Below are 22,483 nucleotides of genomic sequence, written 5' to 3'. Positions count from 1 at the left end.
GAAGTCAAGAACACAGATTTTGAGTATCTTTATCTTTTAGGGATACATGCTGAACTACTTATTTACAGATGAAATGACACAATATCTGATGTCTGCTTCAAAATAACCTGATACAGGAGAAGGGGGTGGGTGTAGAGCTGCAGCAAGAACAGCTGTGTTGATGGTTATTATAACTTGCTGGAGGGTATGTGGTGGTTCATGGTGCTAGTTCACGGTGCTTTGTGTAAATTAGAAATTTTCCTTAATAAAAATTTTGTTTTGTTGTGGTTTTTAAAGCACAGATTTTATAGCAGGACAGACCTGGGTTCAAACACCTTCTCTACCATTTTTTGGCTGGGTGATTTTTTCATTTAATTCTTCTGAACCTACTTTCTACATTTCTAAAATGTTGATAAGAATATATCTTGGTTCACAAACTTGTGGCAGGTGAGATAAAGCACTTAGGACAAAGCCTGAGACATGGTTGACAATCAAATACTACTACAGGTTTACTTGAGCCTAACCAAGCTAGTAATACCAAGTCTTAGGAACAACCTGCAATCATGAATGCCGGTGGATGGCTGGCCTGCAATCCTGACCTCATAGGACCTGCCACAATTACAGGAGATGAAGTAGAACTGGGGATCAAATTATAGGCTCAGACTCTTTACTAAAACTCATAAAAGATATTTTTTTTTAAATTATTTTTTGATGTTAACAATGGTTATGAGAGGAAAGAAGGGGCAATAGTAAGGTTTGGTGATGCCGCTTCTCTTTCTGTAAATGTTCCTAGGCTCATGGCTCTGTTGTCACTGTGAGGGGCTGTAGATGACAGTGGGGAGTGAGGAGATGAGATCAGGAAAGCAGACCCCTTAAGTACAATGTCCAGGGTCTCTCATTTGCAGATCCTTCCTCTTGTTTTCTGTCCTGGACTTTCATCCATTAGCAGGCAGCCAGCATTTCCCAGGCTGTCCTAGGACTCAGGGTTCTGTCTACCTGGGCACATTTTCAGGCTCCAACTGGCAAGGCAGCCCCATGGATTTTTGCAGAGGAGCAAGTGCTGGAATAAGGAGAGTGAGATCACAGGGAATTCATTAGCATCCCAGATTCTTCCTCTTCTTCTCTCTATGTCTTTTCCCACTAACCCAGCAATTTCTTTTTTCCCCTTAGAGTAGCTAAGAGAATCTGTCAAAGCCAGGCCAGAAGTTTGCTTTCTCTGGTGTCTTTTCTAAAATGACAGTGTTCAGCCCTCACCAGATGGGAACCTGTCGGTGCAGCAGGAAGATAATTATCCTTTCAGTGGTGGGAGGCCTTACCATGAATGGAAATTCAGGCGTTTGCTGCAGCTGTGGCCCCACAGCCACATGGGGAAGCAGTGCATGCCAAGCAAGCTAGATTTAGCTGGGTCAGTCTGCAGGCAGTGCTTGGCGGTAGATTTGGGTGGAGGTAGGAGTAGGGAAGCTTGGGTCTCTCTTCCCCTATGAAGCAGTGAGGATCTTGCCGGACCTGCACCTGAGGTCTCTTCTTAGACACCAGCAGAAGCCAGCCCACCCTTTCCACCCAGCTCAAGTGGGCTGCCTCCTCTAGGAGGATCCAGAACTCAAGGACAAAACTTAGGATGGACAGATTTCTCCTTATTTAATGGAGGAAAATCCTAATAACCAGGTGGCCAACAATGGGACATGCTGCCTAGTAAGGCAGTGAACTCCTCGTTACTAGAGATATTTGAGCAAATGCTAGCTGACTGGCTTCCAGGAATGCTGCAGAGAGACGACTTAACATGGGTGGGAGCACCTGTGCCCTCCAAAGCCTTTTTAGCTCTATGCTCTTATGGGAATAAGAGCATGAACTTGGAGTTGTCATAGGCCCAAGGTTTGAGTCATGACTCCACAGTTAGTTGGATGGCTATGGGCAAGTTATGTAATGTCTTAATTTAAAATAAATTATACAAGCATATTTTATTTTTCTGATAATTGATGATCAGTTAAAAAATAATTTATCGTGGGTACTTTCCATCACAATACATATAATTTTAACTTATCCTTTTTAATAGCTATATACTTAACTACTTTAAACCATGGCTTCTTCATCCATAAAATGGAATAATAATGAAACCATGAAGATGATGCAAAGATTAAGGAAATGCACATAAAGTGCTTAGCATTTAGTTAGGCATCTAAAACAGGTTGATGACTGATTGTTGTTTGAAACCAGCACTATCTAATTGAAATATAATGTGAATCACATATGTAATTTAAAATTTTCTAGTAGCTACATTTAAAAAGTGACAATAAACAAGTGAAAATTTTAATAATTTATTTAACCCAACATATGCCAAACATTATAATTTCAACATGTAATCAATATAAAAATTATTAATAAGATACATTTGCAATCTGATTTTGGTACTGCTTTTCATTTCATTTATTTTATTTATTTATTTTTGTACTAAGTTTTTAAAATCCAGAATATACGTTACATTTATAGCTCATCTCAACTCAGACCATCCACATTTTAAGTGCTCCATAGTCACGTGTAGCTAGTGGCTACCACACTGAGCAATGCAGCTTGAAATTTTCCATCTAAATTCTCCTTTGAGCTATGACAACTCTGCGAGTTTTGTCTGCTTACCAATTTAGGCCATAAATATGGATTAGGTTGTATTATTGTTCTCTGTTTTGCATGATTACATCTTGTCTCACTGCTTTGCTGGGCCCGGGGTAGGTGTCCAAGAAGCGCATTTTGATTGACATCCTTGGGAATCCAACAGTGAGTGAAGGTCATTGGCTTCCTTTGTACCTTCTGGCTGAAATGCCTATGAGATGCTTAGCACTGCCTGGACCACGAAAGATACTCCATACTCCATAAACATTAGCTGTTGTTGTTATATTAGTGGTGGGTGGCATCGAAGTTCTGATGCGATCTTCTGGTCAGAGGCAGTGGGGCCTGGGAAAAATCATTCAGTGTTCTGAGCTTCAGTTTTCTTTCTCTTTAAAATGGGATGCTAGTTTCCGCCTTGCCAACCACAAACGAGAGCTACAATGCTCAGATGAGATGCTATATTGAGAAAGTGTTTTGAAAACGAAGATCTATCAATATCAAGTATGGTCGTGAACTCAGCATCATGCTTGGGCCGGGCTGGGGGAAGGACGGCAGTGAGATATTCCAATGGCTCCCATGGCATGATCTTGGATTGCCCTGCCTTTGAGACTTGAATGTGTGAAAGTGTTTTGAAAGCCGCAAAGCCATATACAGGGCTTCTTTTATTATGAATGAGAGTGGAGGCGGCAGAGGAGCCAAAATGATGGGAGCTTTGTTTTACTCAGGTGTAGGAAGTACAAGGGGTGCGAGAGACCTGCGCTCATGTAGGTTCCTGTAATTGCTATTTGTCAAATCTGCACAGTTGCCTGAAAAGAAGGAACTCAGATGGAAATAACAGAAATCACTGTGGTAGATATTTCTTTAACCATCCGATCCAAGCAGAAGAACTGGAGAAAACTTGGAGAAGGCTCTATGGGAGCTTTTCTGCTTTCCAAAGGGTCTTTTTGGTAAATCTTCATAAACAAAGGAGAGAAATTCCTTTGTAGCCTTTAGGTGCTTGTTTCATACCTGCCCTGGGCCATAATCCCATGCTGACCACTCTCCTCCGGTGTTCCGTGTTCGTATTGGAGAAAGTGTCCGCCCTCCCACCCACCCCCAGTGCCAGAAACTGAGATCTGGATTAGAAGACTGGGCCAGGAAGGAATTCAATCTAGAAACGTTCACAATGCTTCTAGCACTTGGTTCTTTATTTCTTAATTTTATGTCCTTTGTGCAGTTGGCTGCCTATGAGTCATATATTTGGGTGTTGAGGACTGAGAGTTAATTTGTACTTTTTTTGCTCAATAACCAGAAACTGGCAGATCCAGCCTTGGGGCTTGTGTGAGTGTGAAACGCTTCCATGTCTGATTGTCTCTTGCCCCACTTCCGGGGGCTGCTGGGACAATCAGCTTTCTCTTCTCCTGAAGGAGGGGAAGCACACAGGGGGAGAAACGAGGACTCTAAATTTGGGTTTTCTGTTATTCTGTGGCCCTAAGGATTAGAGGTTCCTCCTTCAGGCAGACATGGAGGTTTATCTTACCCTCCTTGGGCCTGTTAGCCTGTAGCCGGCCTGCATTCAGGAGAGCCACACCGGGACTTGTCTTGGCTTTAGGTGCCTTTGAAAGAACACAGAAGTTTTTCACCTTTTCTCTTTCCATGAGAGGGATTTCTCAGGTGAGAAAGAGTTTCTGTTTAGGTTAAGAGGCGTGCCTCTTGCTCTACATTCATCTTTTCTACAAATATGCCAAGTGTCTGTTATATACCAGATCTCATTGTAGGTGCTTTATTATTTTCAACTGCTTTTAAAAAGGAATTGCGATAGGTAAGTAATCTAATGTAGGCTTCAAAGGAACTAGAAAAGTAAACCCAGTGCCGCATTCAGTCAACCGACAAAACAGTCGGCCTTGAGTACTGAGACTCTTCTTCAAAATTAATCTGGAAACTGAGGGAAGTTTCCAGCGTTTGATTTCTGCAGGCTGAATTCTGCACTATCCTTTCCTCAAATTGCTTTTATCCCTCTAAAGAACATGAAAAATAAGTTAGTATTTTGAAGATAAATATAGAAAGCTAAGAATGAAGAGTGAGGAGGCGTTGTGGTGCCTGTTTCTGTTTCCCTCCGAGTAATGAGAGCTGTCTCCACCCCGCCCCCAACTCTTCCACCCCGGGGGCAGGGATGTCATGTCAGTTGGTGACTGTGCCCATCCTACGGTGAGTGGGAGGCTTTCTGAGAGGGAGATGCTAACTGCCTGCTGAGCAGAGCTGGTCACCCAGCAAAGCGCCTCCTTCTGGAGGAAATGATGTCCAAGCATAAAGGCAGCAGAAAGCGCCAGAACATCCATTCACTGCCCTGAATACTAGGTCGTGTTGCATTTAGTAACTAACAAGTGAAAAACTTTAACAAGACTTCTGGAGCACTTACTGAGTGATATGCCTGGCTCCAGACAATGGAATATAATATTCACAAACCCTGATGGTGCCATTATTTTCATCACTTTCATTTAACTGATGCTGAAAGGGAGCAGGGATGTTAAGTAAGTTGTATAAGGTCACAGAGATGGTGTGTGGCATCACCAGCATTCAACTCAGGCCTGGTGGCATGTGAGCCCAAGCTCTTACCTGCCTCCCACACATGCTGGCTCTGAGAACCAGCAACCTGGGCTCTCTTGCTTTCTGTGTGGTTGTAGGCAAATCGGTCTTGGGCTTTATGGACATTGGTTTTCCACAGGACAAGAGAGCCATTCCCGTAGACTGGGCTCAGTAGTTAAGAAAAAACATCAACCTCTAAGATATGTGGCCAGAAGGACAGGAGGAACACCCCAACATGGTTCATTCCTCCATGGACATCAGGAAGCAGAATTGGGTGGGAAGAGGCACTATTACCTCAGTTTCAAGTGCAAGTTTTAAATTGGAGGCCCCAGAGATGGGAGTGACTCCCAGTTCACTAGATAGTAGCCCTCCAGAAAAGGGTCCATACAGCTTTTGATAGAGGGCAAGTCAAAGCGTTGAAGGTAGGAGAGTGGGCAAGCCCTGCCAGCTGACTTCTAGTTACCTTTGCCAAATTCTAGTTCCCTTGCCTTAGTGACCCAGCTGGTGACCTCGTGTTCTATGCCTCAGTAACCTCCCCTGTAAAGTAGAGATGACAATAGTATCTGCCCTATAGGTGATAATATAAATAAATCTCTTAAAATAGTACCTGGAACATAGTCAACATTTAGTAAATGTGAACTGCCACCACCACCACCATCATTGTCATCTCAGAGGACAAAGGTAAACAGACTGTAGGCTTTGCTAAGGCCCAGTTTTGTTAGTATTAGTTCCTCTTTCCCAGTGAAGAGGGTCGAGTGTTTGTCTTTGGAGGCAGGAGGAAAAGCAAGCATAGTTGGGAAGGTTTTGCTCAGTCTATGGGGAACTTGGGGGAGAAGAGCCCCAAGGAATAGAGAGGGTTGTCGGCAGCTCTGGAGAATGAAGAGGGTGGACCCTGGGGCAGGCTGCCCTCTTGGCAATGAGGAGAGGATTCTTAAAATGACTTTACTGTTCCTTGAGAGAGGGGAGTCAAGGCAGAGGGCACTTAACCCACCGCATCTGAATTTACTGAGATCAGCTAATCTGTGAATTCAGAATGGGTTCTAAACTGGGGGGACATTAGGGCAGATGGATGGAAGAGATACTCTACCCATTCTTTTTTGAGGATTTCCAGATTTTCTCAGCTGGATGTGGTGAGTCTTATATTAATTACACCTTTAAGACATTTCATCTGATCCCATGGTGGTGACAATCAATTTCTAAATAGAAAACTTTGAAGAGGAAAGATTAAAGCTGGAAGGGAAGGTTCTAACCCAAGACTGGGATTCTGTGATGAATGTTATTGGCTTATATTCAGATGTTTCTTTTTCAGTGCTTTTAGCTTTGCGGGAAACTGTGGACATAACTTACCTATCCCTAGGGACCAAATGTAAAAATGTTTTATGAACATCAGAAAAACCGTCCCCCAAAGAACTTCTCTTTGGTTTTTGCATTCAAGTAAGGATTATCTCTTCTCTTCCCGTCTCCCTTCGCTCTAGTCCCCTCAGGGCCAATGAAATCATTCATTGTCCTCCATTCAGGAAGTTAAATAGCACAGAGGCATAGCCCTGGTGTCTGTAAGCCTTATGGAGAATGCTCCAAACCTTCATGGTGGGGTGGGTCACTGGAGTGAGGGAGTGGGGATAAAAAGGAGGTAGCAACAATGAGGACATTTTCAAGCTCTTAGGATGTGTAAATGAATAGATGATAAGCTCAAAGTTCCATGAGCCAAGAATGTGTATCTAAAGTAATCATTATGCATCTCTTTGAGGCTCTCTACAGGTCTGGAAGGCCTCCATTTAATCTACGGTCTACTTCCATATTAAACTGTGGCCACGTGATTCTGGCACCACTCCATAGCTCACAGGGAATGATGAGAATCGAAGACTTGGGTTTGGGGATTGTTTTGACTACTGTATTTACTACTGTGTGGTCTTGGGTAAGTCATTCAATGGTGCCTGGCACAGAGTAGGTGCATAAAGAGTATGAATCAAATGAATAAATACAAGTAAACCAACCGTCTGAGGCTCAGTTTCTTTATCTGGGAAATGGGGGAATAATGCCTCCCCAAGAAACTGTGATTATGGAGGTAAAATTGTTTCCCAGAAATACTTCTCAAACTTGCTTGCATTTCATGGGAAGCTGCTCAAATGCAAATTCTGACTCAGAGGGGGCGGGGTGGGTGGACCTGAGTTCTACACTTCAAGCAACCCCCAGGGGATGCCTGCATGGACCACACTTTGAATAGCTAGGTCTAAGACATTAAAGCGCTTGAAATTATTAACATTATCTCTTCAGCCAATGGGGTTGAGATAGACTCCAAGGACCCATTGTCCCAACGTTGCACCATTGAGGGGTTTCCTGGAACATAGGACTTTCAGTGTTAGAACTGAGAAAGTCCTGGGCAACCTAGACAAGTAAGTCACCCTATCAGGATAATGGAAAAGAAAGGGATGCTTTGGTCTGAGCTGAAAACAGACAAACCAACCAACCACAACAGGTAAGGCTGTTTGCCAGGGAGAGGACCATATTCCCACTTTAGATCAATTAGTTCTTCCACCCCCTTACTTCACGGAGGCCCGGAGACATTGGGTGACTCGGCCCACATCACACAGCTCCTCAGGGACTGGGGCTGGGGCTACAGCTCCTGCCTTCTGACTCCCTGCCTAGCTGGGTGCTTTCTCCACCAGTCCACATTGCCTTCTCCAACATACTCTTCTTTATTTGGCAAACATAGCATGTTTATTTATAAATTGGCTTGTTTGGAGCCTGAAATTTGGCATAACTGGTTTGGTCTGTAAGGAATTCATATTTTTTCCTCTCTGTTTTGGTTTGTTTAACCATGTTTTGTGAGCAAAAAACACAAAGTAATGAAAACACAACGAAGCTGCTAACGTGGTTTGAATGCAAAGCTTCTAGAAAGGCAGCGGCATCAACTTATACAGATTTATTTTGTAACTCTAGATCGTAGATTAGAAATCTAGGAGGTTTACTTCTAGGGATTTACAAACCCCAAATAAACAAATTCTAGGTCTCTTTCTAGGCTGTTTCTTCTAGAGGTGAGACAGGAGGTTGGGAAAAGCACCCCTGTTGGGCAGATTGCTGGAGGTTATTCCTATATGCCTTAGTGAAGGTCTGTAGAGAAGATGGCAGTCATTGGGTTTAAGGTATATGTGGCGATTTGCAGAATGTCACTCAAAATCCTTTGCACTTTATTTTGCACACAGCAGAAGTTGTAAAAGAATGTTACCTTTTATTATTAACACTGAGAATCCATGCAGAGAGTTTATACTAAATCCATGAGTACATTGTATTAAGGACAGCTAGGATGTCCTCAACCCCCAGATCCCTCATATTGTGCTGTAAATTCAGGTAGGTTTTTGTTGAAGGGGTGGGAGAGCAGTGAGGATGGAGAAAGAAAGAGAAACATTGGTTTCTGTGACTCTACCTGGTGTTGCTTCTAAGGGCCAGGGAGTTGGGGTGCAGCTGCTGATCAGTGCTCTGAGAAAATCTGTTATCTGTTCCAGGACCTGGAGAAGAGAGTCTTAGCTCTGCCCACAATCAGATGAGTGATCAGCTCAAGTGGTGAACACTCTGCTTTTCAAATAGTGTGGTTGGCTGGCAGTTGCCAGTCTTAATTTAACAAACTAAGCTACAGGCTGAGCATAGCTACAGCTTCATCCAATGTTTTTAGTGATAAAATGCACGTGTGTGCATGCACATGTATATATGTATATGTATATGTGCCTATATACATATATGCTTAAATATATACATATACACACACAGGAATACATTACAGAGTGAGCCCTGGTGAAACATACTGAATTTTAAAAATTGCTTTCATAGGTCCACTGAGAAACTCTAATAATGACAAAAGGACATCAACCTCCAGCTCCAGGCTGAGACCTGAAGAAGTGGCCTCCAGAGTCAGTGGATTGCTGGGGCTCATATGATCTCATGTTCTAGAATCGGAATCCCTGAACATGCCCACTAATCTAGGAGTGGCTGATTAAAGGAGAATGAGGTCGTGCCCACAGCCTGAACCAGGGACCCGTCTCACACTCAGACTCTTCATTCCTCTTCTTATTCCCATGCTCTTGTTGGCTTTTGTAAGAGTTCTAGTGTAAAACAGAGCTTCTCTGAGACAATTCGATTTCTGGTACAACATGGATGGCTCTCCAGAACCTTATTTCACAGGGTTAAAGCTTCCTGTGGCAGTGATGAACTTCCTACCCCATCCACTGGGATCTCTGTGAGGATGCCCAGAGATACCATGTGGAGAAGGTACCTGTCAACCACCTGCTTTCCTTGGAGATTGCATACGCCTGTGGGGTGGAGGGGCCTGGAAATCTACAAGCTCTCTGTGGTCGCTCGCGCACAGTAATGTGAAATGCTACTTTGCCTTCCTGGACTGTCGGCTAAACTCGGAGGATTGACCACGAGATCCCGAAGCCTCCTTCTGGTCACTCTCCACAGCTACCCAGCTCTAAACATCAGAATAAAGCTCCTCCTGGGTCTGTCTAAGAAATGCTTGTCTCATGAGAGAACGTAAGAGGAGCTGGGACCAGCATTAACTCTGTGAGTGCCTGGCTCTGTTTCCTGGGAGCACTGGGCTACATGTTGTGGCTTGAGATATCCAGAGGCCTCTTTTAGAGACACATCTTTAATGCTGTTTGTTGTAAACAAACCAGGCTACCTGCTGCCAGATAGCTCTACCGCCCTCCCCACTGTCATCCCGGCGGTCAGCCAGGTTTCTCTGACCAGGCTGGCCGAGGCACCGGTGGCTATGGCAGAGGCCCCAGAGCATCACTGCCCCTTTCTCCACTCTCGGTGTTCTTTCTGTTTCAGAATCCAGAACAGCTGGGAGAGTTCCCATTGGGAAGAAGTATGCTGGGTTTGGGACAAATGGTGCCGTGCATTGCATTTGGTCACAACAGAATGGCCCCACTGGCCGTGTTAGACACATAAAGTTCATAGATGCTTTGCTAGTCAGGCAAGAGCAAAAATCACCCTCCTGCCGACCAGGAGTGCTGGGAGCCCAGATCATCTCGGTGCCTGGCTGCACTTCTCTCACTAAGAGAGCTCTGCTACAGACCTTTCTGTCCCTCAGAAACTTGAAAAAAACTTTATTCCCTCTGCTGCATTGTCTTTTTTCTTTCTCAAATTCTGACTCTCCCCACAGCTCTTCCTTGTCTGTTTATGAAATATATATATATATATATAGCCAAGGTCCAGTACGTTTCCTACTCTGATTGTCATTGGTGTCCTCACAGAGGATAAACCGTGGAGTGTCTGGAAAACCACCTGTCAGATGTTTAGATGTGTCTGGTTATTTGTGCACTCCCTACCCCCACCTCCGGAGGAGGCGTGTACTTAAACTTCTTTCTTTTGCGGCGTCCCGATGACATGCATAAAGGCGGCGTGACTAAGGGGAGACTGTGATTTAACATTTATTTACTGCTGATATCTTTTACTTCGAATGAGGGTGAGCTATAGGTTTTCATTTTAAATGCACTTTGGAAGCAGCCCCGACTCATTTCTGGGACAGAATTCCCTTAAAATCAGGTTAAGTTCTGGAGCCTAAACTCTCTGCTCCCAAAGCTCTGGCAGAGCTAGAGAGATGGAAGCAACTTTCCAGATGAAGGTTTTATGTAGAAAGTCCCTCCTTCCCATGCTAGAGTCCTCTGTCCCAACCACTCTGGCAGCTTTGCTTCTCAACAGACTCTCACCTGCTGGGTATGTCTCAAGTTCCCTGCTGGGTATGTCTCAAGAAACCATCCTGTTTCTCTTAAAGGTTATCAAAATCCAGCTCAGAAGAGGAAAAACAGTAATCAGGCAAGCTCTGCCCTTGGAGGTACTTACTGGCCCTGACAGAAGAACAGGCCAGTGAATACAATGGACAACAAATGTAGCATCGGCATAAACAGCTCCACATGGCTCGCCTGGCCGAGGCTGGGCCCAGCTAGGGCAAAGCCGTGACTTGCACTGCACACACGTCTGATGCAGAAGTACTGGTTCTCAGCAGAAAGGGCAAGTTGAGGGAGCAAAGCTTAAAGATGCAATTTTCCCCACGAGTTCTTTTCTCTCCTCTCCTTTGGCTTTCCCCTGATGATAACATGCCATTCGATGGCTTGACAAATTGCTGAGAGCAGCTGTACCTGTGTTTAATGGAAGGAGAGAACGCCTTCTCCAAACTTCCAAAAGTGGGGACCGAATGCGCCGAATCCATAGCCAGGAGGACCAGCTCTTGAGTCTATGGACTCTGGAATGCGGTAGCCGAGATGTCAGTGCTCTTGTGTCATATGCAGGAGCATTAGGTGCCCAGGGGCAGGCATCTGGCCATCTCCACATGGGAGGGGGCCTCCGGGGCAGCTACAGAGTAGACCACTGAGAGCCCCAGAAGACATGACCGCTTTCATCAAAACAGGATGAAATGAGGTTACTGTTCCTTAAAAACTCAACGTGGTTGCTTTTCTGACCCCTGTTTCAGTATCTGGGACGCGACGGCCAAACTGTAGCTCTGGCACCACAAACCCTTGTGCTGTCTTCCCAGCCAGAGTATGTTCAGAGGAGACTAAGAAAAATCACTTCTCCGCTTTGCTTGACTTTTATTTTTGAGGGTCCCTGGGTCTTCTGTCCTACCCTTCCAAGGGGCAACCTGGAATTCTCAGCACTGCTCGGCCTCCACGAAGCCCTCCTTCTCGTGGCCCGAGGGTTCTACCTCTGTGTAGGTGGAGTGGTTGGGGTGGTTTCGGAACTTAATGGCCGGCCAGTGGTGAGGTCTCCGCTGTGGGGGCACAGACCACAGTCAGCAGGCATATCCTCACCCACTGGGGACCACCCCCCAGGACAGTGCTGGACGCTGAGACTCTTTGCAAGAACACTAGGGGTCTACTGAAAGCCAGGTGAAGCTTAGGGCCCCTCTTTCTAGACAGGTCCCTGCTGTAACCCCTCAACTGCTGGAAACCTGCAGAAGTATGTGGGCTGCAAGACATAAGGTGAAAGCTTTGGCAACACACAGAACCCTGAGACTGTGGAAACTGAAGAAGTGGGGGAGATACAGAATGACCTGGGAGGTTCTGGAAATACCAAGGTACCCCTCCAGACAGTATAGGTGCTATATCAAAGTCAGCCGGGGGACTTAGGAAAATGCAGATTCCTGGGCCTGCCTCAGACCTGCACTATCAGCATCCCTGTGGCTGGGGCTCTGTAGTTCCCTTAGGTGACACTCAGTAGGCTAAGTCTTAGAATGACTAGTTAGGACTCTCGAGAAACAGGGGGTGTCTAAACAAAGAGGAGAGAACGACCTGGGCCTCCAGGTAATGCAGTCAGTGGGCTTGTACGGCCTGGAGGAGACCGTGGTCCCAGAAGCGCCACCACTGCACCATGCAGAAAACCCGTGAGAAGCCGAGAGAAGACAGCTGGGGCAGTTGCTGCTGAGCTCTGTGACCCAGAGTGAAGGGACCTGGGCTTTATTTCCCATATATCTTGGGCTGGCTCTTCTGAATTCTGAGATATGAAAAACTATAGCATCCTCAATGAAAGCTCCCGGAGAGCAACTCATTATAGTTTGTCGATAACTAATCAAAAAACTCACACAGTAGCTGAATCGGCAGAGACCTCAGTTCCATTATGGCTCTGAATAAGCACCAGGCCTGGAATTTTGGCCATGACAGACCATAAATCATTAGGGACTGGCTGCACATCACTAAGTGGGCACGTGTAGCACTTTTGGCCTTCTTCCTTTCCCCCAGGGCCTCTTCTGATTTTACAAAGGGGAGAGCAAAAGCAGACAGGACAGGAGGACTGGGGGAGTTCTGAGGTGCAGAGCCCTGGGAGTGGAGGGCTAAAAGGGCACTAGCCACTGTGAGGTGTGCCAGTTGATGAGGGTTCCTCAGGTGAGAACAGGAGCCAGGCAAGTGGTAGGTAAGGGATGAGATGGCAGAGGCAGGTACCCAAAGGCTGGGGAAACGCTGATGCAGAAGCAGACAGCAGAGCTGTGGCCAATTTCTACACTGACCTCAATGAAGAAGAGCGCAGCGTTGGAGGTGGGATGGCCACTGATGTAAATTCCTGCCAGGATGATGGCCGCCACGAGGAGGACCGCCAGCACAATGCCCACGATGGTGCCCAGGTGCACAGGGGAGCCCTTTGTCTTGGGGGACAGGTTGTCCTCAAGGCCTGTAGAAAGATCGTTATGGCAGGGCAGCTTCGGGGGATCAGGGAAGGTGGGGCCACGGAGTCCTGGGTTCTGACAAAGTCTAGAGATGAAAGCCAACAGAACCTTCGGGTCTATTTACCAAATGCATGAAAAGGTGGGTCTGGAGTGAGTGGAATCATGAGCATGGCATTAACTTGGCACGGTTCAGGAAGTTTTTCCAAAACCATTTGAAGCTGTCTAAATGTCTAATAAGGATCATAGAAGAAATCTCTCCGATACCTATGCCACATCGGCACTTTTAAGGAATTCACAAAGCGTAAGTGATGGTAGAGTTTGGGAGCTGGAATCTGGCTGCCTGAGTTCAAATTCAGGCTCTGCCACTTACTAGCTGTGTGAACTTGGGCACGTTATTTAACCTCTCTCTGTCTCAGTTATCACTTCTGTAGGACAAGGATAATAATAACTGCCTGCTAGGGTTATTGTAAGGGTTAAAATGAGATAATTCATGTCAAGTACTGAGGACCATGGCTGGTATCTTGGATGACCTAAATAAGTATCAGGTATTATGATAGCAAAGTGACCATATTTTTTTCCTGTCACTGTCCACCACCAGATTGTGACCTCCTGAAGGGCAGAGATCGTGTCTTATACATCTATGTCCTCAGCTCTTAGAAAAAATACCCAACCCACCGTAGGAGCTCAGTAAAAGAAATGAGCTAGGTCCTCTGAGGGCTAATAAACCAGCAGACACTCTCTGAGAATATCCCAAGCATTTGAAACATATCCCAAGGAGGAGACTGAGTATTTTCATAGACTATCCAGCTGGAAGCTCATCTAGTCCCATCCTTCCTGTGTGTGGTTGAGGTAATGGAAATACAGAGAGGTAAAGTGATTTGCCCAAGGACACAGTCAATGCCAGTTACTTAGAAGCCTAACTTTCTGATACTACCTGGGGTGGCTATTTGCTTCCTCTCCCTACCCTAGAGGGATGTGGAGATAATGAAATAGAGGCAGATGAGCATGTAAACAAGAGGGATAGCTGATCTTATTTACAAAGCTAGTAGGTGGGATGAGAGTCAGCAGGGGGTGGGGATTTTTAATAGGATGTTGCTTGCATCCAAAGTCATGGCCCTCCCCAACTCCTCTTCTCTGCAAGCAGAGGAAACCCAGGAGAGGAATTACCCCAGGGCACTTCAGTGCACGGTTAGTGGCTCTCTCTGCCAACAGGTGGGAGAATTGAGGTGACATGCCCCAAGCTGGTCTCCCCTGACTTGGCAATCAACCAGCCCGAAGCCTGCAGTGACCCTGATGATCTGATGGTCAGGGCTTGGGCTGACGAGCTACATGGTACAGAGCGAGGGGAACGTGGCTGAGTTGCCCTACACCCCCGCCCCTGCCCTCACACCTCTCACGGCACATGCACACTCATACCCGCTACACACAGAGGAGTGATGGCTCTGTCTTTGATGTGAGACCCAATCAAATTGTGCTGCATGAACAGCCTCTCCTCTCCTTCTGGGACCCCAGACCTCCCAGGCCCTGAAGTTGGAAAGCATTTCCATGTCCCCATTGCAGTGGTTACAGCAAGGGCCTGAGATGGCTCTCAGTGAAGGGGAGGGTAGGTGAGGCCACCTCATGTCATCAGAGAGATTACCGTCCCAGGTAATCCTGGGGCAGGGAACCCCACCTTCTGGCACCCTATAAAAATTGTGGTGGACAACTTTTGTGTACTCTCCACCAATGCAGGCTGGGAATCAAAGGAAAGTTAATGTGAAAGAAGCTGCTCTCCATCCTTCACTGATTGTGAGGCCCATGGGGGCAAGAGGCAGAGAGAGGGCCACAGGCCCCACACCACCATGCCTGCCCTTGTAGCCAGCCCTCCCCCGCCCCTTCTCACTCCTTTTAGAGTGGTAGATATTCAAGAGCAGAGAGGCCTGAAGAACTACATCTTGACTGAGATGGGAAATGCTTAGATGTCAACACATGTTCCTTCAGGCTAAGGGACCTAGTCCAGAAGTCCCTGCCTTCCCGCCCAGCAGTTCTGGGAAGCTCAGGCTGCTGTTGCTCTCCCCTTCTCCACTCAGAATAAAAGCAAAGAGGTCAGGTGATGGCTGCACCCTCTTTTGGGGTGGGTCCAAGAGGCAATGGGTCTGACCAGGAGGGGCAGGCAGCTCCGTACTTACCATACTCACCGTCTCCTCCTGGGTAGGGATTCAACTTGGTGTCATCTTCCAAGAGAAAGGAGAAAGAGTACAAGATTAGTAGAATCATTATGGCCTTTGTCATTTTAGGTTCAGATGGGACTTGAGGGACATTCAGTCCAATCCTTCATTTCAGAGGCAAGGAAACTGAAGCACAAAGAGGGGAAGTGACTTGCTCAAAGTCACCCAGCAATATAATAGTAGAAGGCCATGAACAAGTCAACTTTTCCTAGTCTCATGTTCATTCATTCAACAGATATTGAGTGTTAATTATGAGCCGAGCACTGGGAGTAGACGTTGGGGATACATTTGGTCTCTGCCCTCAGGGAGTTAACAAGGGGGTATGGAGGGACCATTAAATTCCAACATAATAAAGCTCTGACTGGGGGCCTTACCTAACAAAGGGGTCGCAAAGGAGGGGTGAGCTATGGGGCTAAGAAAAGCGTTCCAAACAGAGGAAAGAGTATGGGCAAGGGCCAGAGTCAGCAAGGACTTGGCCAGTTGGGAAATAAAAGAGAAGTTCAGTGTAGCTGGGGGGTGGAGAGGGTAAGATTGGGGGTGGGGGGAAGGCTGCCTGGAAACCAAGTTAAGGACCTTTCACGTTCTCCTAAGGGGCAATGGGAAGCTGAGGAAGGATTGGAGGAGGGGTGAGTGTGTCACAAAATCAGATTTGCCTGGAGACTTCTCCCAGGGTACAATGTGGGCCTCCGACTTCCATACCCACACCCTCTTCACCTCAGGGTGTGCTCTCTGGGGCTTCCTAAATAAGTTCCAGCGGTTGACCCTTCCTGCGTTTCCTCCCCGCTGTCGTATGGGGAAAGGAAAGCATGAGTTCTCTGTCAGGAGAATGCTCTAGACCAGCAGTCTCCAACCTTTTTGGCACCAGGGATCGGTGTTCCTCTGAGAATCTAATGCCTGATGACCTGAGGTGGAGCTGAGGCGGTGATGCTAGCGCTGGGGAGCGGCTGCAAGTACAGATGAAGCTTCGCTTGCTCACCTGCCGCTCACCTCCTGCTGTGTGGCCCAGTTCCTAACAGGCCACGGACTGATACCAGTCTAGATGACTGCAGGTGACTGCTTTAAGCACCAACATTTTAAACAAATAGAACCAGTCCACAATTTACGGCTGACGACATGCATTTTGCTCCTCTTCCCCTTCCAGTACCTTCCAGCACCTCCACCATTATGTCATTTTAAAGGGTTTACTGGCTCCCTTTTGTTCGTAAGTATTTAAGGAGCTTGCAATTTGTCCCCAGTCTTCTTTCTTCCTGTTACTCGCCACAACTCAACACTGTGGCAGTGGCTATAAGAAGGCTCTCCAGACACCCTTGGCTTGCATGTTTCTGAGCTGCTGTCAATTCTATTCCTCCTGAAGCAGATGCCCTTCTTCCTGTTCACTGTCCCTCTTTCAAAAATCCCAGCCCCAAACTGCCCTCTGCGTAGGGGCTAGTGCTGGCATTGGGGTGAGACAAGTGAGGCAGGATCTGGTCCTGCCTTTACATAAAAATTTTAATATTTTGTTCATCATGGAATTTTTGGCATTAATTTTGGTTTTTACAAATATTGCATTAAAATATTATTTATCCTGATTATTGCTTTGTGTGTGTGTGTGCCTCCTGAAATTTTACACCTTATGTTGAGTGCTTCACTTGCCTCACCTCGCCCTGGCGCTGTCACTTCCCAGAGGACACATGGGTGTGCCCTCTTCGGTGTCCCATTGCATTTGGTACCTGTTTCTGCAGCATCTCAGGTCCCATTGTTTCTCTAGACTGTGAGGTCCTCGACACCCAGCCCAGCTACCTCCCACTCCCGTGCCTGGACATGGCATCCTGCTCTGCTATTCATTTCCAGTAAAATCTTGAAATATCAAAAACTCAAATTTAAAAATGACTCTTTATAGGGGAGAGAGGAAATAGGGTGAAGGAGAGAAAACTAGGAACTGAACTTCTTTGAATATAACTGCTTTTGTAGATTTGACTTTGGAACCATGTAAATCATCATTTAACTATTACATGATCATAAAGAAATCAGATTTTAAAAGCAACCCTAAAAATCGAAAGCAAAACAAAACAGAGTTATAGACTTATACTAGAAAGCTATGTTTTCTTCAGGAATTTCAATGACTGAGGTATTTAAACACACTTCTGAGTCTATTTTGTTATTGCAAGTTGAAAATAATGAATTGGTTAATCAATATCGACTCTAAACATCACTGGGCAAATTAATTTGATTCAAATCAACTTGTTTCCAATCTAGACCATTGAAAATACATTGTAGCCCAGTCCACATCTACTCCTGGCAGACGAAAGGATACAGTGCCACCTACAGCCAGCCCTTCCTACAAAGCGACTAAAGGAGACTACGCTGTGCCCACAACAGCTTTTCTCCCACTCACCAAGGGGTGGTTCCCAGATGCCATCTTGTTGAGGGTCCATGGAATGCAAATTCGTTCCCTAATTAATGGATTGTGGTCTAGTCCCATGAAAATTCACATAAAGAAGAAATGTGTGTGATGTTTATTGAATGAGTTGTCATCTTTCTGTAGTTAGTTGTCACCTTTTGCTGCCATCAACATGTCCTGTTCAGCTGTTCATCACATGAGCTTTTTCACTGCATGTTTTCCAGGGGAGGGTCTGTCTGTCCTTGCAATAAAATGCATGGGCTTTGTGGCAGTCATTTACCACTCAGAGGTCATTCTGGTTCACTTAAGTGAGTGGCATTCGATTGCAAGTGAACAACTCATAAAACCCAACCCCCACAGCCCCTGCTCCCCTGGCCTCCTCTGCTCCTCTGCTCCGCTGGCTGGTGCCCGAGGGGTCTGCGCACCCTCCAGCAGCCTGCTCCCACTGACTTCTCTTTTCTTCAACTCTGCTCTGAGCAAGCGGGTCCCTCTGACTGGAGTTCTATATCCCCTTCCTTTGCAACATCTCCCTCCTTGTACCCTGAGATAGACTGTCTCTCGCCTGCTTCCACAAGTCTCCCTGTGCGGGCTGTAATCACACAGGCAGGAGGGTGACTGAAACCTATCTTGCGGAGATGCCCTGAGAATTGAGTGTGGGCAAAGTCAGCATCAAAATGTTTTTTCTTAAAATGTAACTTGAAAATCTTTGCTGCCTCATCCAGGACTGGAATGACATAGAGCCAGAATTGCCCTCACTCTAACTAATGTTTTCTGTTGGGGACTATTACACAGCACACAGAAGTGAGACATTTCTGGCTGGCAGGAGATACACACATAATAAAACTGGCCAATAAGACGTGCTGCGTCTGTATGGGGACAGCCCACCACGACAGTAACCTGAGAGAAGAAGACTGTCGGGGGCAAAATAATTCTAAGTCAGGAATTGAACCTGGTCCTCACATGTCATGTGCTAGGCTCTCCATACCCACCACAGCCACTTGGCCTCTGACACTCTGGCTCATCAGACAGTAAACCCTCAAGCGCTGGGCTCTGAGTGTGCCCGCCATTAGCACACAGGGTTAATTCAGGGGTGACTGGCCAGGGGGTTCTTCCTTTTAAGTGGAATTTCCTTCAATTGGAAGGTCATCCTGGACTTGATTATTAACTCCCTGGAGGGCAGTTAATTTAGTTAATCCTCCACGGCACCAGCAGGAACTCTGCTCTCAATACCAGGCCTTAACCGGCTCCTTGCGATTCCTGGGCAATTTGAGTAATGGGAGCCAGATGAATCTGTCTTGTTTATTCACCTTTCACTATTTTCCCCTGTTCCCTGAATTCACGAAGACCTTTTTCCATTTCTTTCAACACTGAGAAAAGCAGTGGGGTTGATGGGCAGGATGGCTGATTTTGGAGCCAGGTGAGACCTGATTCCTGGCTGAGACCTCTTCCTGGCTGTGTGACCTTGGGCAAGTCATCAACCTCTCTGAGTCTTAGTGTCTCCTATATAAAATGGGGATAAAAAAGCATCAGCATACAGGATTGTTAGGAGAACTGATTTTTTTTTAGTTGACTTCACAGATTGCAAGGAACTTGTAAGCTTATAATCCCTTATTTTTTATTTTTTATGCTTACAGCACCTGGTCTTCCTAGGTGGTCTCCCATCCAAGTACTAACCAGGACCGACCCTGCTTAGCTTCCGAGATCAGACGGGATCGGGCTTGTTCAGCGTCGCATGGCCGAAGATGAGAGCTGATTATTAATGTGTGTACAACATTAGGACACAACCTGGCACACTGTCCCTTCCCCACTGTCATTTGTTCTGTCCTCTATGACTCCCCTCTGGCCAGGTCCATGGGTTCCTGCCCTAGTTCTCCAGTTCTCTAGGCTGCATTTAGAAAGGCAGGGACCCCATGAAAAGAACATTCTACCACTTATCCCTCGCATAACCCTGAGTAACCTACATTGCCCCTATGAACCCATTTCCTTATCTACACAATGGAACTGTGGCTGAATAATGTTTTACAATATTAACTTCTTTCTTGTTTCCTTTCTTCCTTTCTATTTGTCTCTTTCTAGGAAGCATCTGGCTCTGGGGAGGTAGTAAGAGCCCACAGGTCTCTTGGTCTTAGCCTAAGGGCAAGGCTCTAAAACCTAGATTACGTGAAAATGAGTAAAAGAGAGAAATTTCTCAGCCCTAGCCAGAGCTCCTGAGGGGCCTGCACAGGCTTTCAGAGACCAAGTGTGGTGCTTCCAGGTGGATGGACCTCTAGCAGCTTCGACAAGACCCAGAGGCCTCAAGATGGCAGAGAAGTCCCTGGGGACAGCCAGGCCTGAAGAGACAGGGATGGATCAGCAGCAACCAAGATGAACACAGCTGCCCTACTCTGACCCTCTGCTACACAAGGTCACAGGGGCGGGGAGCCCAGCCCCAAAAAGGGCTGAGGTGGGATTTCCCGCACTCCAGCTGAGTGAGGGTTGAGAGCCAGGATGGAGGTTAGAGAAAAGTGAGGCAATCTTTCTCTCACATTTGAATGTGTGGACTGAATTTACACCTGCTACAGGGATGAGACCTCACAGGTTCTGTGAGGATTGCGAGTAAGATGAACTGAGATCCTATATAAAATACCTGGCCCTGGGCTGGACGTAATTTTTCCCCTCGCCAAGGTGAATTCCATCCCACAGCCCTGACGTGGGCCAGCACAGTGGTTAGAGCCTGGGCATGGAGTCCACTGGTTCTAAACTTGATTCTGCTTCTCACCAGCAAGTGACCCCAACTCTCTGAGCCTCAGGTTGCTCATCTGTGAATGGATGTGGCAATTCTTACTCCCTGAGATAATCCCTGTTGGGGACAGTGATAGTCTAGGAGGTAGCCTTCCCCATGGCCTCTCTCTTCCTTCTCCCCACCCTTACCTTCTGTGGTGAGGCTGTCCATGGAGAGGGAGGAGGAGGTGGTGCTGAGGTCTCCATCAAAGGGGCTGAGGGAACTGTCAGAGGAGGGTGAGTAGTGGTCCTCGTCCTGGAAGTCCTCACACGTCCTGCCCTCTGCCTGTAAGAGAGACCGAGCGCTGCCCTGGACAGAGGCCTCAACAGTGGGCATGCCACAAACATGAGAATGATGGGGACACTTTCATCCCTCAGCAGCCAGAAAACTTAAGATTCTAGTCCATGGTCCAAGCATGGTAATCTAACTGAAGCTGGGCCTTGAATGCTTTTAAGCCTTCCACTTTATCCCGTAAGCATCTTATCTTACAAGGCAATTTATTTGTCTGTTGAATCCTTCCTCAAGGAAGGAGCTGAGATGCCAAGTTTAAATAAATAGAGCAAATCTGCACATTCACCTACAGCCAACATCAGAAGTGGGCTGCTGGACAAGATTTTTTTAAGGCAAGGAAAGGGCAGCTCCCCCGGCCCTACTAATAAAACAGACAATGATGAGTGGCTGGCAAGGGGGTCTGAGGGTTTATATTTAAATGCTGAGCCTGGTATCTCATGATCTCATGAGCTGTGAGATGCAGGTCAAGTCAATAAATCTCTCTGAGAATCGTTTTTCCACTCAGATCAGTGGGACACTGGCCCCTAGCTCCTGGGGCCGTGTTAGGATTAAATCAGAGTAAGTGCGGGGCAGAATGAAGTGAAGTGCTTGTACTGCAAGAAGAGATGGAGAGAGGAAGGGAAGGAAAAAGGACACATGGATGAATAGGTCTGTCGGGTTAGTACAAGGTGTGAGCATCAAATCCAGAATCAAAGTGTGGAGCACCCTGGAATTCCAGCGGTGAGGAGGAACCTGCATGGGATTCTAAATGGGAGGAGCCTGCGATAACCTTCCTCACTCCCAGAACGACTGCCTCCCTCAAAAGCCTGATGGCTGGAGCCCCAGCAGTCATCTAAGGGTAGAGTCTTCCAGAGGATCCAAGCCCCAGGTAGAGGAGAGAAGAGCCAAAGACACTTCGAGAGAGGCTACCAGGGAAGGGGTCTGCTGACAGCCCTTACTATTCCCCACAGCCTGTCTCACTTAAGCCTCTCACCTCCTGGGCACAGCCGTAGGCCAGCCACTCCTGGCGGTATCGGTCAAAGCCGCTGGAGCATCTGCAGGGAAAGCAAAGGTCAGAGGTAAGAGTGTGTGTGTGTGTGTGGGGGGGTGTTGACATAGAAGCCCTCCCCTTCATTTCCCCCCTATTCAGCAAAAGCTCTCCCATGAGAGTGAGGAGGGGGCTAGTCTCCCAGGGCTAGTCAAGCTCCCCAAGATGAATGGGCAGGTGCCCTCAGCACCAGGTGGCTATGGAATCAGAAGTGAGACCCTCTTGCCCTCTCTAGTCCTTCTCCAGAAGGAGGGGAGGTTGTTTGTGAAATTCTTTCTGACCCAGCTCCCAAGAATCAAGGCCATATCTGCACTGGTGTAGGTATGTAGGGGGCTAGATGGACTGCATGATCCTTGTGACTTTTCAGGCTTCCTTAACTCTGGGCTGCCATGAAATTGCTAAGAATCCATGAAATTCACACACACACATTCTCATCCGAGGAAGTCTCGTTTATTCACTGAGACCCCTTTTTTTGCGGAAGGGCCTAAAATTGGCAAGGAGAGGCTGGGGGAAGGTG

The 22,483-nt window shown here is 46.8% G+C and overlaps 1 protein-coding gene and 1 pseudogene across 1 annotated transcript in view; both read right to left on the bottom strand.

Annotated features, from left to right (window-relative positions):
- Positions 1 to 9,995: 9,995 nt before the first annotated feature.
- The window catches only part of PLXDC1 (plexin domain containing 1), a 65,244-nt gene continuing 52,756 nt past the window's right edge, over positions 9,996 to 22,483 (bottom strand). Inside the window, exons 11-14 of the mRNA XM_015599397.2 lie at positions 20,798 to 20,933; positions 15,469 to 15,513; positions 13,145 to 13,305; positions 9,996 to 11,911 (exon numbers count right to left, since the gene is read on the bottom strand). Of these exons, the coding sequence (XP_015454883.1) occupies positions 11,792 to 11,911; positions 13,145 to 13,305; positions 15,469 to 15,513; positions 20,798 to 20,933 (462 nt within the window). The 3' untranslated portion in view covers positions 9,996 to 11,791. The remainder of the gene's footprint in view (positions 11,912 to 13,144; positions 13,306 to 15,468; positions 15,514 to 20,797; positions 20,934 to 22,483) is intronic.
- On the bottom strand, positions 19,513 to 19,631 carry LOC112473288 (annotated as a pseudogene).

Source organism: Pteropus alecto, unplaced genomic scaffold (genome assembly GCF_000325575.1).
Source record: "Pteropus alecto unplaced genomic scaffold, ASM32557v1 scaffold98, whole genome shotgun sequence".
NCBI classification, from domain to species: domain Eukaryota; kingdom Metazoa; phylum Chordata; class Mammalia; order Chiroptera; family Pteropodidae; genus Pteropus; species Pteropus alecto.
Note: the sequence above shows the minus strand (reverse complement) of the source record. Positions and strands in the feature narration are given on the sequence as shown.